At 34.3% G+C, this 20,057-nt stretch overlaps 2 protein-coding genes across 5 annotated transcripts in view; one reads left to right on the top strand and one right to left on the bottom strand.

The window, feature by feature from the left end:
- LOC115439914 (importin-7) overlaps positions 1-515 on the bottom strand; it is a 33,236-nt gene extending 32,721 nt beyond the window's left edge. Inside the window, exon 1 of one of the 2 annotated variants that reach the window (XM_030163982.2) lies at positions 308-515. In XM_030163982.2, the coding sequence (XP_030019842.1) occupies positions 308-391 (84 nt within the window). In that variant the 5' untranslated portion in view covers positions 392-515. The remainder of the gene's footprint in view (positions 1-307) is intronic. The other variant, XM_030163983.2, reaches the window with a different exon arrangement.
- Positions 516-1,470: 955 nt separating this feature from the next.
- Positions 1,471-20,057, top strand: part of LOC115439928 (inositol polyphosphate-4-phosphatase type I A) — a 44,714-nt gene continuing 26,127 nt past the window's right edge. Inside the window, exons 1-3 of one of the 3 annotated variants that reach the window (XM_030164006.2) lie at positions 1,471-1,878; positions 9,153-9,308; positions 15,720-15,911. In XM_030164006.2, coding sequence (XP_030019866.2) covers positions 1,761-1,878; positions 9,153-9,308; positions 15,720-15,911 — 466 coding nt within the window. In that variant the 5' untranslated portion in view covers positions 1,471-1,760. Of the gene's footprint in view, positions 1,879-6,552; positions 6,805-9,152; positions 9,309-15,719; positions 15,912-20,057 lie in introns of those variants that run through there. The other 2 variants (XM_030164008.2, XM_030164007.2) reach the window with 2 other exon arrangements.

The following is a 20,057-nucleotide window of genomic DNA, read 5'->3' as shown; positions in this document are numbered from 1 at the left end:
TGCTTGGGTTAGAATATCTAAGAATCGATGTGAGCACAGCAGCGTCTGCCGCATGTTATATGCGAGGACGGAAATAGCCATATCCAGATCAACGGCCAGCTTCGTAATAAAATAAAAACAAATTCTTATACTGATGCGAAACATGGTCCCAGAAGTCCACACCAGCGCGGCAGGTGATACGTGAACAAATCAGGAAGCTCTTCGCACAGTCAAATATTGTACATTCGACGTAGTCCTCGTACATTCAACAAAGTCATACAAATCAGACGGGTTATAACCGAGCATGTGGATCATTGATAGCAATTACCTGAGATAGTTGTTCCTCAGCTTGCTGCCGTTGATTTGGATCAATGGTGGCACGTAAAATTTCCGTTAACTTTCTCGTATCCATTTTTAAAACTTTAACATTAAATAACTTAAAAATCAATTTTCCACACGGGGCACGAGCCGCCGGCACCGGGCGTGGAGGTAAAAAAGACGATTTGTCTATGGACGTGGTCACGTGACATCTGATAAAAATTGCTATTCACAAAGATTCATGACATTACAGCTAGTGTGTTGCCTGTATTGAATTTAAACAGCGTTTAAAGATGTTTATAGACAGATTGACTGTAACAATAATTATTGACGCTAATGGGTAAGGGACAACATTGAACGCGGTTGACTGGCGCGTCTGTATAAGCAATGAATTATATTAGTTCTTAAATCTAGGGAATTAGGCGGTAATAAGCAAAAAATGTGGAAGAAATATCTATATTACCAGAATACTTTGATGCCGCAATATGGGAAGTACCAACTAAAAGCATTTGACGAGCAGTAAATATTCTAAATAGGGCTAATGAAGGCTGAAAATTGATACATATCGAGCCACTATTGTCGCATTGTATGTGTTTATGCCCGTCGGTCACTGAAAGCTACTGAAAGTGATATTTGGGAATGGGAAATGGAATGGGAATAATTTTATCTCTATATGTTTCCATTATAATAAGCAGTAAGTGATAATAGTTACATAAATCAGGCTTAAGAACCATAGACCATTTTATAGAAAACCAATTCACAGGCAATTTTTTGTAGAAACAAATAATAAATACTGAAACAAGAAGTAATTGCTTGATTTATTCATTTGAGAAAGATGGGATGGAAACATTTCATCATGGAAGCATAGGTATATAATCTCTGTATTCGGAAGTCCGGATGTTAGTATAATCCCAGCCTAAAAAAAACATTTCACTAGGTACTAGATATTTCTTTTAGATCGATGAATAAGTATAATTATAGAAAATATTGCGATTCTTAGAGCGCAATTATAGCCGTTTAGATAATTTCACATTGAAGAAAAATCCTAAATTGAAGTAAAAAAAAGGTAAAATATATTCTTATAATTAAAACCAGCTGTACTGTGTAATTTGTATTTCCTTTGCTTAAGAGAATACGAAGGTACACAGAAAAATAAAGTGTAAAAGAGCAATATTGTCAGTTGTCAAAATTTTCCAGTGACAGAGAAAATCGCATGAGATATCGCGATAAAAAAATATGTTTTTTATAATTTTGTAAATTATTTAAAAAGAATGACGAGTGGTATCGAGGAGAAAATTCTTGTAGTCTCAAAAAAAGTCTTCCGTCTTATTTAAACATTCTCCAAACCGACAAAATGATCGATAATTAGCACTAATGACATCGTAAAGTGTCGGATCTTTGTTTATATGCTAGAAAATAAAAAGTAACGATAGTTTTATATCAGACTATCTTATAAAATAAACATGAGGTACAATAAGCAGGAATTGGTAGCTCTGGCGTCGCAAACGTCGCAGAACTTTGACCGCGAGGGAGTCCTTGTCGTGCGCGAGAAACAAGATGGATTTTTTCGGAGATCTGAAGGTTAGTGGCATTGTTTATTTATCTAAAATAAGTATTGAGCTCATTGTTTATAATGAACATATAAGTTTTGCTGAAAATGTTAGTGTAGTGGCAATTTGGAACAAAATGTTAAAAACATGGAATATATCTCAGAAACGATAGCTGTTTGCTAGCTTATATTGCTAAGGAGCAATTTAGTATGTAAAAACGTATTGAGTGTACACATAATTCTTTGAATTTTATGGATGATGGAATTTTATTTTAATACAAAAATAATATTATTAATTGTAATGAAATAATAACTAATTATAGTTTATAGTGTTTAATAATAGTTTAGTTTACTCACCCTAATTTCATTAACCTTCAATGATCATGTGCTTATAAAAAAGTGGGTCAGAGAGGGTGCGGTGTTAATCAATATAGGTGGTACCTCTCTCATAAACAATAAAAAATAATTCACATGCTATGAAAGAATAAACTCAATATTAAATTCAAATGAATATGTAGAAAAAATAATATTTAAATGTTTTCATGAAAAAATGAATGAAACCTTTCATTTTATTATAGTAAATTATTATAACATTGAAGTGGCTTTTCCATATGTACAAGCTAAAGTAAACATTTCCATTTTATAATATGTGATGAGATGCATGCAAGATTCATATCTTGTAATAGGGAAGATGCAATATTGTTTTTTGATATCATTTGAATGAATTTAATGTTGAATGTATAATAAAAATATGAAGTGACTTCACACCTTCAGTCACTTTATTCATTTAAAAGCACACAAAAAATTTATTATTTGAATATCATTGAATTTAATTAAGTTATTGCAGATATTTTAAATTTCAGCTATTATTTCAAATTTGAGTGTGTTGAGATATTGTGTTAAAATTTTTCATGAGATCGAGAAGGGCTCAGGAGAATATGCAGTGCCGATCATGTGTCAGTAGCTTATGGAAGAAGTGGGTAGTTGCACAATAATCTTTTTAATCTCACGATGAGCAAAAAATATTTATGTCTCAGGGGATGAAGTTTGCGACGCACAGCTCTGCCTACCTCTAGCTTTTAAGCTCTTGTAAATCACGATCATTTATACTGATACTCAGCCACATTTCAGTAAGAATAACTACATCGTAAGAAGACGAAAGAAAGATAATATTATTGGTAAACATTTGTTATTATAGATAAAAAATATAGCAATTAATATATCTTATAATAATAACTCCAATGTATGTTGCCCAAAATTGTAGCATACTTTAAAAGTTACTTTGATTTGTGTTATATTTTGATGAAATTTTAAATAATCAACTTTTAACCAAAATTTGATAATGCAGGCTAAACTATTAGTTCTACAGTCGTGATTTTTACTCAAATATGAGTGGAAATTGGCCTCTCTAAGGACCGTAAAAGATAGAACCAATATTTCGAAAATTTTGAGGTAAACATCTTTACGGATTTTTTTAACTGCATAATTTTTTTCGAGTTTACATGACTAGATTATAAAATTTACTGATTTTTTTTTACATACTATTTCAAAAACTTCCTGCATTCAAGGAGAAATAATTTTCTAATTAAGGCAACATGTCTATGTACTAGAATCACATAAGATCGAAAATGTATTATTTTTCTTATTGTTTCAAGTCCACCTCGAAACAAAAAAAGTTACGCCTCTGGCTACCCCTTCGGGGACAAAGGGCGTGAGTGATTCGTGTGTGTAAATAAGTTATCAATATGGGGAGAACTGTGAGTTAAACTCGCCGTACCGCTAGCCTGATGCCTGAGTGTGTAAGCGACGGCATCGCCATAAATGACATCAATTCCATGTCCTAGACATTTAAATTACAAAGCACTGTACCACGATCGTCCTCTTAATATAGGAAGATAAGAAGAAATATAATTACACGCTATCAGTGGCGAAGGGTGACATTGTTCAAAAGGTAACCCGAAGCAAAAAAAAAATGCCTCAGTTTACATATCGCGGCCAATTTAACTGGAAATCAAAAATTGAGACAAAGGTAAATAGCCTAAAAGGGAAGCCGGTAGGAATCTGGTTGCATGGACGCTTCGCCACTGCACGTTATGGTGTCCTTGAAACCGTGACGTAATGTAACCTAAGTATAATTTTATCTATCGATTGTAGGAGTACCTTACACGATAAGTCCTTACTATTTGCACAGACGCCACAACACATAAGCCATGTGTGTGCTAATCTGCGTGCGTAGTACGGACGTCATGGGCTGCCTATCACAATAACATCTTTCGTCATTGTCATGTACATTGTCTATTTTTGTATAGTTTATGAGCATTTATTTGAATATTTTATCATTTACATTCGTCGTGATGTGCGTGTGCTTGTTCTTATGCATCTTGTTCGTTATTTAAACTTGCGTATTAAAATTGGGGTAATTCACTAAGTACTTTTTTTTTACCAATGTGCTAACCAACATTTATTTAATAATTGTTACTAATGCCTGCTACTAAGGGTAAGATTCACTTCCCCATATGGTTCTTAGACAAGTTTAGAGAGATAAGGGATGCTCAAGCTGTATAGTGACGTCACCGGCATTACGGTATATGCGTGCGAACAATACAACAAGATAACAGCATTATGCACGCAGAGCTGCGCATCTTAATTATCAATGTTTGAAATACTGTCAATATTGCTCTATCCTATATAATCGATGTTCGTGCATTCCGTGGGGTTTCATTTACGTAATTGCTGTACCTACGTGTGTATGTGCGTGTATAACCCGAAATTTTTTGGGTTTGGATGCGATTGGGTGGAAAATAGATTTTTTTAAATCTTGGTTTTAATTTAGGGATATTTATCTTTAGCAGACATGATAACCCCATCGTAACTTGTTATAAAGTAAATACATAATATAAATAGCATAGTCTTAATTTTAGATAGGTATTAAAAATAAGTCGACTGACTGCTGAACAACTGTTAATAAGTTACAAAATTTAGCGATCTCTGTTTTTGGCTTGGATAAAATAGTTTGTTATTGTTCTGAGGTTCTTAATGTCCATAACACAAGACTTGTGTCAGCCAGTAGTCAAGACCACGGAAATAGCATGTCAGCAATTTAAAAGAAAACCAGTGTCACCAAACTCACACATTATGACTAGGGAAAGTCATCAATAGAAAAAAAAATGGCATTTAATTTAGTCTTACTGTTATACAAAACTCATATTAACACAACTTTGTTCGAATTTTTTCCTTTTGTATTAAATTACGATTTCTATGAAATAGCTACTACAGGCTAGATGGCGTTTGCCATATTTTTTTTAAATAACTATATTCATTATTTAAAAAAAAAATCGAAACATAACGCTACGCATGTCGGTAACAGTGTTGCACTCACACGATACCTTGTAAACATATTGATGTTGCTTCTATTTTAACTAAAAAACGTAAATAACACTAATAAACGGAATGGACTTAACACAAACGAAATATTAATTATATGCGTATTTTTCGCTAATTTGTTTCCTTAGGAAATATTTTTTTTTTACCTATTATTTAAATAGGTAGCGCTGGCCTACAGATAGCACTATGGATCGCTACATTCATTTACAACCTTTATTAGCAGGGAAAGATTTTCCCGGGGGCGTAGCCGCGAGGAACACCTCGTAATCGATAATATTTCGACGTAATGGTATCTTCTGTTTACGCGAACGTTAGACATTGATATAAAACTATTTTTAGGATTTTATTGCGACATGGTTTAATTGCATAATGTAGGTAGATATTGTAACTTTAACTTTTCGGACGAACAACTCCCAAGTCCTCCTCTTATAATAAAAAACCGCAATAAAATCCGAAAAAATAGTTTTCTTTCAATATTTTATCGACCATGCATGCACTAATTGAGTAGCAGTTACATTATGAATTTGTAAGAAATTTGTTTAGAACAACTAATTCGCGTTTACGAAAATTCACCATATAGTGTTAGAAATAAGGAACACTTAAAATTGTAATTATTGCGCCACATTCGAGATAAAAAATCAATAAATGACTAGTTCAATGTTACATTTTACAGTTTCGTCGTGGTACAATTTCTTATTTAAAATTTACATATCGACAAAAAAAAGTAGTTATAGTAACCCTTGTATCAATAAATCCTAGAGTGTACTGTTTTCTCACTGTTGTCACTTTCATGAAAGTAAACTTAAGAAGATTATACGCAAGCCTACGTGAGAGGAACCACGTTGTGTTTTTAAAGAACACCTTTACTTTTGTTTCACCATATTTTGAAGGCGCATGATGTAAAACTAGTTTTACCCCGTGACCTCTTATTTTGATTAAGATTGTGTAAACACTTAGTTCAGTTGGATGCGTGACGTATGCGAGTAATAAATGGTTGATAACAAGATAGTGTTGAGTAGTCTCCGGTATTTAAGTCAATTATATACAAACGTGCAGAGTCCGGTCAGTGGCACGACCGTATTTCTCTAACCAACTATGTTAGGTTCAATAAGACTTTAGTTATTTACAATGTATTTCTTATTTTATACTTATATTGTAGAGTAATTTTACAGTCGTGACGCCATGACTAAAGAGAGAGAAGCAAAGAGAATAGATTAAATCATATATCACAACTTGGCGGGGGCATTATTTTTGTAAGTGTACACTATCGTACAGAAAAATCCCACAACCACGCGGCAGTGCGCTCAAGTTGTTTGCCTCTTTATAAGCGACATGGCATCATCGACGACTGACTCGTTTAATCGCGTTCATATAGTCCTTTTTTGCACGGTGTTTCCTACGCCTAGACACTGAACAGTTGCGTGTGGCCATGCCTTAACCTTCCGACCTTTGGGATTGATTTAGCTTTGCCTTTGCATCTTAGTACTGTGGTTGATTTTGACATGGACTGTTTTAGTGTGTTTTGTATGGACAATATTCTACAGTGATTATGCATTTTTAGGTGTAATGGTGTGGTATGTGATAATGGACTTTATAGCACAATCTTTAAATGTGAATTTATGTTATTATTACAAATATAAAATATGTTGTAAATTGATTGTGGAAAGGACTTGAATTGCGCATAGTAACTAGTAAGCCGGGAAAATATTGTAACTTCGATTTATTTATAAGGACAAACGCTTTATGGACGATTGGTTTATTATCTTTTTCCCCGTTGCTGCGCATGTCGATGTACGTTATTTTTATAAAAAGGACTTACTTTTACATTCGTCGTCTTCAATATAATATGATGACGATAGGCTCGCCTTCTATTACAAAATAGGTATAAGATTAGTGACATGTGGGGATATTGCTATTGTCTCCACACAACTCGTGAGGGATATCGTCATGAACTTATATGCACTGTCCTTCAACTCTCTGTGGCATTCCCTAGTCTTTAAATATAAACTTTTGCCTAATCCCAACTAACGTTAACCTTCTCGGTAGGTTTCTATAGTGCCGATGAAATCGAGTTAGAAAAACGACAGTGTTCCACGGCCTAAATATCGAACCTTTGGCCTTTCGGTCCCCATCCCATATACCACGCTGCAACTAGACCATGGAGACCTTTTAAGTATGAGACGGAAATTTCCAGGTCATAAAATCTTGCATACTACATTATAATACGAGGTGGAAGTGTTTACACTAAGGGCGAATGATAACAGTGCTGTGACGTATGCTAATGGCATTGATAATGGCCTGACGTTAAATGATTTCGCTACTCGTTGATAGATGGCGTTTGTATAGCAGCCGTCAAGGTTTAGCGGCCCACCTGGGGGTAACTGTCACAAATGGTTATTTATGTATAATAAACTATAATTAATGGCATGCGTCGTATGAAAACAGTTCTTCCTCTGTCCAGCTTATCGAATGATACTTTTATCTGTTTCCAGTGTGTGTGCCACGTGTGGTAAGTGGCACACGACGTAATTACTAAGCAATATTCTAATAATGTTTTCTAATCTAACCCATAGGCATGGTCTGACTTCTTGTTTTGATGTTTCCGACTGATTAGCCCCGAATATTAACCGCCTTGTAGATAGAGATATAGTGATTGAGCGACCAATTCATGTTCCTTTCTTGTACACTGATAGGTCATAGGAAACAGTGATAGATTATACTACGGTATACCCAAGACTAAAATACATCAGGGCCCTTATTCTGTATGATAGTGTAAACGCGTAACGCGGCCGTGTCATGTTATCTTCGAGAAATGTGCGTGGAATGGTATTCTGTAAGCCAAATTTCTATAGTCCTAAACATGACGCGTAGTGTTACGTGCTTGTTACGCACTGTCAAAATAACGTGCGGGATAGAGAATAAGGCCCCTGGTGTTAAAACCAGCCATAGTGTCCCGCGTAAGTGTGTCGCGTTCCGGGATCAACCTGTGCATATCCAACAGGTTCCAACAGGCTGGCATGATTCTTTCGACTGTCGAGGGATAATCCTCTCTCGTCAGTCGACATTCTATTGGACCCCACTCCACTTACCACCAGGAGCGGTGAGGTCACTTGGCCGTGCACTTAAAAAACCCAACAGACTCACATTTATCGACCAAGATGTATCCTAAACGTGGTTATTACAACTTCATTATATTTGTTGTACAATGTTACCTGAAACTAACGGCAGATATGCAACTATTTTAATGAATAGTAGTTATGATATTACTGTGTGACTTTCAGACCTCGGCAGACATTTTGTTCGTAACTTTCCCGACCGGTACGAACGTTTGCGCACTGCATTAAAGTTTAGTTTAGTTTCTTCTATTGTATTCCAGGATTCAGGTGGAATATATCTGGCAACGCTATTTGGTTAGATACACACATTCACGACATTTTCCTCCAAGGGGTAGGTAGAGGTGCAACTAGAGCACCCACTTTTCGGCCAATCTGGTTTCGTTCCATTGGGATAGGAGGCGAAGTAATGCCATAAGATTGTATTTTCATTATTATATTATTTTTAATCTATACATTTTTTTTCCACTCGAAGTTCATAAATGACCACCATAGGTACACAAGGTGGAAATCCACCAAGAACCACATATAGAATCAGCTTTGGTATCTCCGTCGAACAGGTGGACTTAATTGTATAGTTTAGCGAAGGATAATCAGCATTCATTAATTGATAACCTAGTCTTTACACTTATGCTATCAAGTGCACCTGGCAAAGTGCGGGGAAGTCACTTTGTCCGTATAAAAAAAAGATATTTTTGATCTTAATACACTAGATTATTGACTTAACATACCATTCCTTTTCATCGTGCCCGTTTTAGTATTATCCACCTTATTGCACGCGGTTTATGGTTTCCTTTCTTGTCACTCAGGTTCTTCAGTCCGGTGGTTTCGTCTGCGTGGTAACCTACTGTTCTACCTGAAAGGTCCAGAGCCGTGGTACGAGCCGATGGGCGTCATCGTTCTGGGCCAACATCAAGTCAAGGTGCAGTCTCAGGATGAGAACGGACACTGGCCCTTCCAGATTTGTGAGTTTTGCATTAGGTTTATTAGTAACGTAAAATAGGAGGATGGAATGTGCGAATGAATCGACAGGTTAAATTTACACGTATTTTATTGAAATAACAAAATTTCGTGATTAAATTTTTTTATAAGTTTAGGCAAAAATGATCCTTAGGTTATAGTTTTTTAAAGAAGTCTACGAAATATACTCGATTTTTAGTTTTATAAGATAATTGCTCGCGGCTCCGCCCCCGTGAATGAGTTATCGAGGATAAAATTCCACATTTTCCCCGGATAAAATACTTTTTATCCGAGGAAAATGTGGAATTTTATCCTGATAAAATTAAATATGAGACCCTGGAACGGACATAGGCTACTGCCTATGTCCGTTCCAGGGTCTCAAACTATCTCTATATAAAATTTTATCGATTAATCTTTTGAATAGTTTTTGAGTTTATTGCGTCGAGATAGGCAGATAGATGCGGCGGCGGACTTTGTTTTATAATATATATTTTAGAGTTTTTAGGTGAACAACTGTGTCATACATATTTTTTACATAACTTTAACCGTTTATTCAGCGCACGCAATGGAATCTCTCAAAAAGAATAGTTTTTCCCTGTTTTTGCAACATTTTTCATTGATGGTCCGCTCCTATTTGACATGCCGTGATGTTATATAGCCTATAACTAGTGGGCTATCTAACACTTGAAGATGTTTTCAATTCGAAGCAGTCTTTCCTGAGATTAGCGTGTTCAAAAAAACAAACAAACTCATCATCTTTATATAATATATAGATTCTGTTGTACAAAAACAATCTCGCCAATACAGTCGAAAATCTTGGATCTACACGTAATAGTTTATATGCTATAAGGGATCTCTTTTAGACCCTCATATTAGGATTTTTTTGGAAAACTTTAAACGGATCATTATCTGTTGTCATTGCCTGAATGAAAAAATACAAGAGTTCCATCGGTAAAAAAGAATTAAAACAAAGAAGGATTTACATAAAACCCATCAGTAGGAATTTTCGCTTCGCCGGTCTAGCGTCGGCTGAATAAAGCTCGATCGAGGCGGATATAGGTCAGAGTATTTGTACCTAGGTCGATGTAGAAACCTTTAGGTGTTACGGAATACCATCAGTTAAATGCTCTATGTAGAGCAGTGCCCAAATAGATGTAGCGAGATTTCTGGAAAGGTCGCAAAATATCGGAAATTCTACTTTATTATTCTATTCAACACTAATAGCCACCGCCCGCATATTCAAAATTAAAACTATGAATGCAAAAAAACTGCATCTCACTAAGCTACGCTCATCATATAAGGCTAAAGGCACTAGAGATTAGAGAAGGTATATAATCATATAGATGTCTCATATGGTACACTAGCTTTTATATAATAGTATAGATTATGCTTTGTCAGAAAATAACAAAACATAACATACGGTCTCTTGAATACTACTTCACACCTCAGGGGCCATTTAAAAATGACTTCCCATGAATTCAATGCCTTTTTTAAACCCTTCCAGTTCATACGTGGCCACATTTACAAGACCCCTTTACCTTTTTGAGTGACGTCACACGTTATGCACTTTTACATATACCTTATGTAGAGCCAGAAATAGAATACATTTCTAAGTATTTTTTTTTTTAAATGAATGTTGTTTTAATACTGAAGACGTCATGTGACGTCATGAAACTTATAATCCCACCCTCTCACATAATGTCACACTTTGTTGATCACACCCCCCCCTAAAAGTGTGACGTAATTTATAGATCGCACCTTAACGAGTTGATCGCTTTAATTACAAATGGATAATTTGTTAAATGTAAAAATTGCAAACTCCGACATAAATGTATTAAGTTGCATACATTGTTGAATAACACTGATGAGATAACTCCGAGAAGCAGTACAAGAATTGGCTTAAAACAACGCACGATGTTTGCATTTGCAGTTATTTTATGCAATGAAAATTTTTCGTTAGCGATTGCAGCGATAGCCTCTGTATTTACTCCCGTACTAACTTTGTACTGGAAAAGTGTTGCATTGTTCTTTTATGAAACTCGAATTGTAATTTTAACGAACTGAATATAGCTATCAGTGATATCGTTGTTCAAGTATATGTGTAATAATAGAGTGTAGAGGAAGGACTTCTATGAAGATATATTTTATTATTTGCTTGTTTTGAGATACCTGTGTTTATGTCACGTGTTTTAATTTGGTAAAATACGTTAAAGTGTCTCCACTACACCTGATGGTAAGTGGAGTGGCCTCTAGAAGTTGCCGTGAGGCTGACTGACAATTCTGTCATGGTCGTCGAGAGGACAGTGAGTCAGAAAACGGGGTTCTGCTCTATTACATGGTTGACTAGATTATCTTACTGTTCTTACTGCCGTTTATCACACAAGAAAATGCATTTTTAATTTACATAGATGTATGAAACCTAGAGAGGAATAAAGTTCATTTAACGTACATTTCAATAGCGGCGATAGTCTAGTTGGGTGTGGAACGGACTGCCAAGACGAATGTCCGCAGGTTCAAATCCCAAGGGCACACACCTCTGACTTTTCTAAAAAATCATGTGTGTATTCTTTGTGAATTTATCGTTCGCTTTAACGGTGAAGGAAAACATCGTGAGGAAACCTGCGCATCTGAGAAGTTCTCTATAGGAATTTCGAAGGTGTGTGAAGTCTACCAATCCGCAATAGGCCAGCGTGGTGGACTAAGGCCTAATCCCTCTCAGTAGTAGAGGAGGCCGGAGCTCAGCAGTGGGCAAGTATATAATACAGGGCTGATATTATTATTATTGTTAACGTACATTTCAAATCAGTAATAATAATTTGCCGCCTTTGACTTACTTTCTTCTCGATTAGCACGGCAGAGTTCATCCTTGTCTTTCATTTTGACTATGTTTGATAACGCGCCCTTTGCCCGTACATGCGTGCACTTTCCGTGGGAAAATATAAGCGAGGAAACCTGATACTAATGCCTTGTTATAAAAGGTGATATCGAAAGAGTATACGCAGCGCAATAATAAGTAAACAATTCGCTCCTGTTACCAATTAGATGGACTTAGTTACGTATATAAATATTAAGTAGTTTTGTATGTTTGTACACTATGTAACAATGAGTATTTTAAGGTTTTCAATTTAATTTTAAATGCAGTTTGAATAGCTGCATCTTGAGGATGCAATCCAGGTCGATGCCATCAACCCTAATCCTGGCATTCCTTGTTAAAATGGCCGATCATAACTCTGAGATGTGCACACACTGTCATCTATATATTTAATATAACTGCAGAATCTAGTATGTCTGTACATTGAAATAAATGTAATCAAAAGGGGCTAATAAGCGAGGTAATAAAACAAAACTTGGCGTTTTTTAGAATCATTTTCTGTCTGTTTTGCAGTTTGTACGAACACATTTTTAAAATGACTGATTCGATTTTCATTTAGTTTTCATATGTGGACAGAATATAATAGAGCTTTGTTTCATGACAATCTTATATCGGAAAAAAGTTGTCGTCATTTTAATTTACGTTATTATTATAATAATATTTATACACGTCATATATTTGCGTCGTATTTTCACCTACTCAGTAACCGTGAACTTTATAGCGGGTTATAGACCAAAAACTATAAGTTAGTTTAGGTTAGCTCGCATAGCTGATATATAATATGACTACCTCAGTGGTAGATACTTCAGTGATTTAAAATAATTTAGAGAAGAATTTTTTTTTTATAGAAAATGTTTGTATTCTTATTGACTTCGAGTAATATTAAATTATTAAAAACATATAAATATAACAACAAATAAATAAATTTAAATTCAACAATCAGACACACGTGCTGTGCTATATTTTGTTTACAATTTTTCCTTTTACGTCGATATAACATATCATATTGTGTGTGAAGTACTTTATTTTTGTGCCCCGTCAACACCGTGCATGCGTTATTGTAGAAAACACGTCGAGTGTTTGCAAATGTTATTTATGCGGATCTATCCTCTTTTCGTTTAGGGCTAATATTAATTAAATTAACGTGTAAAGTAATGCAATAAACTTAGGACATCTGATTGGAATAGTACATTACCTTTGAGATTATTAATGATAACACTTGGAATAATGTAGCTTCTTTTTAGTGAAAAGGAATTCAGAAACGGTGTAGTAGTTCTGAGATTAGCACGTCGAAACAAAAAATAATGTAGCGGGATTTTCCGAAAAACTGTTTCATTATAAAAAAATATATATATTACTGATTAAAATTAATATAATTTTCCGGATTCTATCGCGGTTTTTTGTTTTTTATTTTTCTCGCGATGTTTCGAAGACTTTGCAGCCTTCATGGTCACGGGGGGACTTGCAAAGTCTTCGAAACGTCGGGAAAAAAATAAAAAACAAAAAACCGCGATAGAATCCGGAAAATTAGTTTAATTTCAATGTCTAACATTCGCGTAAATATAAGAAATCATTATATTACTGATTACCAATTTTGGAATCGGTACCTAATTATAATCGTAATACCTAATACCTTAGTCCACCCTGTGGCCACGAAACCTGGGCCCTTATTGTGTATGATAGTGTAACCGCGTAACGTGGCCGTGTCATGTTATCTTCGAGAAATGTGCGTGGAATGGTATTCTGTAAGCCAAATTTCTATAGTCCTAAACATGACGCGTTGTGTTGCGTGCTTGTTACGCACTGTCAAAATAACGTGTGAGATAGAGAATAAGGGCCCTGAAAAGTCTTCGAAACGTCGGGAGAAAATTATAATATAAAAACCGCGATACAATCCATTAAATAGTTTTATTTTAATGTAATATTTAAGACGTGATTTCAATTTTTTTGTTTGTTACGTAGTCGCTTTATTAATCTCTTTATAAATCTACCCTGCAGATCGATGTATACAGATCTAATAAGGTTGAACAATGAACATGCCACATAATGTTGCGAGACGTCCGTATTTACCGGGATGTCCCGTATTTTAGGCACATTTTGAAATGTCCCGGCGGGACAGATTATGTCCCGTAAATCGATCGATCTACGATTGACAAGTACTCACGCACGCAACGTCCGCATACATATCAATACGACTCGGTTTTTAACAAATTTAATAAAAAGCGAGTTGATACTAGTTTTTAATTATGACTATAATTGTATTGATTGTTAAAAATATGTTAAAATTTATTCGATCCTCGGAAAATATAAAAAAAAAATGTCACAAAATAATTTAGTTTCTTATTTGTCCCGGGTAAAAAACTGAAGTCTTGTACTTTTTTCCCATTTAAGCATAGACTGAAAAAAAATTGGCATCCCTAATGCCACATGATATTCTTACCGCCCACAGACCTATGGCGGTGTCGTGGGCGCAGACTACGCAGCTTTTACCATCTTTTGTTTCTTTATAAGTACTGTGTTAGTTTACTTTGTGTCGGTGAGAAAATATTGTGGGTATAGAATTGATTTGTTGTGATACAATGTTTTGTCTACGTTATTATCCCCTTTTTTTATTAATTGCCTCTTTTTATTTCTGCTCCACCTTGAGGTTGGGAGAGATTGCTTTTGGCATTAAGTCCGCCTGTGTACTATGTGTAGAATGTGTTTTAAATCTATACTATTCTATAGAAATACATAAAGTAGATTTTTTTTTAACAAACTAATCTCAGGAGCTTCTAAATCGATTTTAATTCATTTTTCACTACTAGAAAGCTACATTATTCCTGAGTGCCATAGGCTACTTTTTCCCTTATCAAACGCGATTCTTTCGCGTATGTTTCTTGTGTTTTCATAGTTGTCTATATATCTCTGGTTATTATTGAGGTGCGCGGTTCGTTTTATTTTATATCAATATCATACTGTTTAAAAATATAAATAGTTATGTCTCCATTTCAAAACGTCTCTGGTTTAAGATATATTAAAAAAGAAACGATTTAGAAAAATATTATATTTGGAGCTGTTCCTGACTACTCCTGAAGATTGCCTATTTTATGTATTTATTGACGCGATTAGAATAGACTAAATCAATGATAATTATTAAGTAGCAATTTCCCGTAAAAATGTTCCAATCATTGCCTGAAAACCTATAGCTTATAGCGCAATATAGGAAGCACGTGTGCACCGATAAAAGGTGCATAAAAATAATATCGACGGTTCAAAGGCTAATTGACTTAATCGTCATTATTTTTTTCAATACATTTTAACTAGATTAAAAAAAAAACATAGATAAAAGAGCTGATTTTAAACACGTATGAAACTTAGGGTTGCTAAAAATGTCGCTAAAGTCGAATAGCCTTAAACCCGTCGATATAATCATTTAATATATTATGCATTAAAAGTATTTTTCAAACGGCCTTAATGCAACACCGTACCGCCCAAAGCCGCTTGCACGGTAATTTTCAACAGTAACCGTATACCCGTGATAATGAAGTACGTGTACATACAGTGTGGGATAACGGCGTGTGCTATAGAATGGCAACGTTCCACGAAACCGAACGGACGTTGTGGCTGAAGGCAATACAGTTGGCGTCCTACGAGAGCATCCACACGCAGCTCGCCGCGCTGAAGGACCGCCTCAACAGGATCAGACCCACCGTCGACATAGACACACACAGACTGCAGAAAGGCGTCGTAGTCGGTGAGTGCAATTTATATTTAAAAATTTAAAATTCGAATTTTATTTATTTCTTTTTTGAATAGTGGCTGTGATTTTGTTGTTATTTTTCTTTAGTCATTTATGTTTTTCGTGCTGGCCGTTTGGAAGTTTATGTGAATGGCGAATTTAAATTTTTTTTAGTGTTTGAAATAGCGTATAATAATTAAATTTCATGGCTTCTTAAATATGCGTATTTCAAATAATTTTTAGGGTTTACAACAAATTATGGGAAATCAATCAATATTAAATTGCAGTTATAATTCAATATAGCATTTATTTATCAAGTACGTGGTATTTATTTATTTTATAAGTTTTAATATTCAATAAAGCCATATTGAAGAAACTTATCAAGAATTGTTGGATTTAATAATAATATATTCTTATTTTTCATAAAAAGTTATGCCAGTCAGGAATTTATGTTAATTAATAAATAAGAAAATTTTAAATTGTTTGTTGGTAAAGGGAAAGTTAATTATATTTCATAGTGAAGAACGTTCCATTTTAATTACGAGCTTGTTTCATAAAGGCAACATAAAAGTAGAGCCCTAGGAATTCCGTTCCGTTTATAAAGTCATTCAGTTGTAATATTTCAATTAGAATGTAGTAAAAAGGATGCTTTTTATTGTTATTCTCATGAATGTTTGTGTTAGATTCTGGTTTCTTTCGCTGCTATGTTGCAAAATATGGGCAGACAGTATAGGGCCCTAACCAGAAGAATATTTAATGAAACGTCATATGTTTATTTTTGACCGTATTTTAATATTACATTGTTGAAGTAACAAACGTATAAATTTACTAAATTTTAAGCATAGCCCCGTGTTTGTCACTAATTCCTATACTACGCGGTAAAAGTTAAATAAAATCACTGAAAAAAAATATTTAATCAATTCGTTTATTTAACATCATTTTGATAATGAAAATGTTGACAAGCTATTGTTGAGTTGATATTTTTTTATTTTACGTAAACATTTGTGTTGTTTTCGCAACTGTTGGAAAAATTTGAAAAGAATTGCGCACTTTTTAGTGAAAGCGAAATCCCGAGCAACAACGATTATGTGATTTATATATGAATGCCTTTCGGGAACAATAAAACGCGAAAACAACTTTATACAATACGAATATTGTAAAAGGTGTTTGAGCGTTTTATTGTTTCGTGTTATAATTGGTTGAATTGTGTTAAATGCCGTACGGTTATTAGGTTTGGTGATATCTTTACTGTAGCGTTGAATTTTCGGTGCTCGGCATTTATTTCGGCGAATGAGTGAAACTTACAATTAAAAACCACGTCAATTTGAATAGCAAAATGACACATTTTTATTTGTTTGTAATTCGTACATTTAGATAGGTGCAACACGTGCGAACTGTTGAATAGATCCATGTCATTCCGCAGTATTTTTTTAAACTAGAACTTGAATCGATAAAGGATACCTTTTTGCAATAAATGTCAATTGAATAACTGAGCCGGGATAATTTCCATCTGGATCCCGCACAGTTTCAATTATTATAGGGATTAAAATTATCGGATTCAACTCTGAGCTTTAATTAAGAACTCAGTCTTGGCAGGTTGGTAATGAAGACGGTATCGAAGATTTGTCGCAGTTGTTATTTCATTTTATCTTGCTCTTTTAATTAATATTCAAGGGGATGTTTCTTTCGCGACCTGTCGTTTGGTAAGGTTGTAGTTCGATAATGTTCAGATATACGAGTAGAAGACGCGGTACATTGTCATACAGCCGTACAGACGTGCAGGCGGCAACTTTTCACCATAATCACAGACAGACAAGTAGATTTTATTCACATGAATAGATGTATGATCTACGAATCATGAATAAATACTTAAACTATGAACAATTATTTGAAAAAATATGTGTTATTTGAATATCGCGGTAGTTAATGTCATAACATGATTTTATTTCATAGCGAAGTATATACACAATGTTATTACGATTAACTGTTACTATTCGTTATAAAATAAGCTGCCATGAATTGTAGATAAGAAAAAAATATTTTGAAATTTTCGCTACCAAATATGGTATCTCATCCGTTTTGTTCATGTATCAGAAATTTTGAGTTATAATAATTTTGCTTTTCTAGAAATTGCGTCGTTTAAATAATTCGTGTATTTATACATTATTTTAAATAGTTACGTAATACATTTCTGATTTTTTTATTTAGTGTTTCCATTATGAATAATTGCTGTTTGTGAGACATCTTTGATGATAATTTGCACAATGCTGTGGTGTCATCATATTAAAATATTTTTTAAATTAATGATGTCTGGTAACCGTTCGTTGGGTCTAAAGTTTTAGTGATTCAGTTTGACTTAATATTCTTCTGGACCATAAAAATATTTAGAAAATAGATGATTAGATTTAGCTTAGGATAAAGGAAGTTTATGACAATCACGTAATAAATTTCTATTAAAAAATTGTAAGTACACTAAAATTATAAACTTTAGTTAAATAGTAACTTATACAGAACAAAAAATATTTTTTTTAAATTAAATCTTTTTAAATACTACAATTTACGGTAGTTAAATAGTAGCTAAATAGGTAATTAATTAGTACAAATCTATCTTCATTATTATGTATATAGTAATAAGACATTTTGTACTAATAGTATTGAGTCAGTCTTGTACAAAAATCATTTGTTTTTGTTAACATTTTATTTCACAATTATCGACTTAACAAACTACTTTAATAATAAATCAATTGTTTGTTTAATTATTTTCAGCAAAACAAAGAAATTATTGCTGGTCCTTGTTAAAAATATATTCAATAAATTTATTGGATATTTATTATGAGACAATTAGGAATCATTTGTGCATATAAATAAGAGGTAATTATGTCTGTGACGGTAATTATTTACGAATAAGAGCCGCCGCTGACTGATTTCGCGCTGCTTTTTTTTATTTATGCTTCCGCACGCCGCGCGACATGTTGTGGCACCCGCAGAACGCCCAGCTACTCTAACATTCAACCAGTTTTGCTCAGCGCGGTTTCCAAGTTGTTGTGTCGTTAAGATTGACTAGTATTTCGTATTAATAGCAGTTCTTGCTGAACATGAAGAAAAAAAAATACGAACTGATACGTTGAAGATAAAACAATTGTGGGTACATAAATTGAGGGAGCTCGCGCTTTAAGCCTTGCCTCCGCACTCAGCACAGCTACGCGAGACGCCGTGGAATAAAACGGCATGCCGCGACGCGGCGTCCCGCGGCATGTCGTGACACATCGTGATGTGTTGTGGCATAATTGTATCGAAATAAAGTAACATGAATTCTAAACTCATTGAAAATAGGATTAAAAGGACATTAGCACAAAAAAAAATCTGTGCCGTGAAATACCGCGACGTCAGTCAGCGTCGGCCTAAGTAACACCCCACATTAGATCCGGACGTAGACCTACTTTTAAATGACATATTTACATACATACTAAAAAACAAACTTGGTTTAGGATTTTTCTACAGTAAGTAAATATTCATAAATTCATCTTATTTTCAAACAACACAACGTCGTATCGTATAAAAATAATAACAATGAATCGTTTATTTATCAAATAACTATGTTTAAGATGTTACAGTTTATAAAATTACCCAGTATTCAGTAGAATTTGGCACTAAAATTGTCTGTGGTTGTTAATAGAGACGCGGCGCGAATCAATTGCGAGTTCTCATCATAAACTTATGATCATTTCTGATGTAATACTACGACTACCTTAATTAGCGGCCATTATTGTCATTATAAAGGGGGTGAATTGAGGAACGAGTTTCGCGCAACATCCTGCGTATAAACAAGACAATGAAAAATATGGTAAATGACATCATAACTTTGCACTACGCAATGATACTTAATACCATATCCATTGTAGTCACGTAGAATAAGAAAATGCTTTGCTTCTTGTCATAATCTATCTATTATGTTATCAATACACACGTATGCATTTGCGTTACTGGCAAAGTGCAAGGAAACTTTGCTGTAAATACGTGTTCATAACGAGGTCGCTGAAACATTAATTAACTCGAAAATGTATGTTCCGTCGGCCATGACTCTTCTATAGTTTGTTAAACGACTTTGAAACAGGAATTGTTGTAAAAATGAAAACATATCAGTAACTTAGTAATTACCCA

This window comes from Manduca sexta, chromosome 27, assembly GCF_014839805.1.
Source record: "Manduca sexta isolate Smith_Timp_Sample1 chromosome 27, JHU_Msex_v1.0, whole genome shotgun sequence".
Lineage (NCBI taxonomy): Eukaryota > Metazoa > Arthropoda > Insecta > Lepidoptera > Sphingidae > Manduca > Manduca sexta.
The sequence above is the reverse complement of the archived record's forward strand: the minus strand, read 5'-3'. Positions and strand labels throughout refer to the sequence as shown.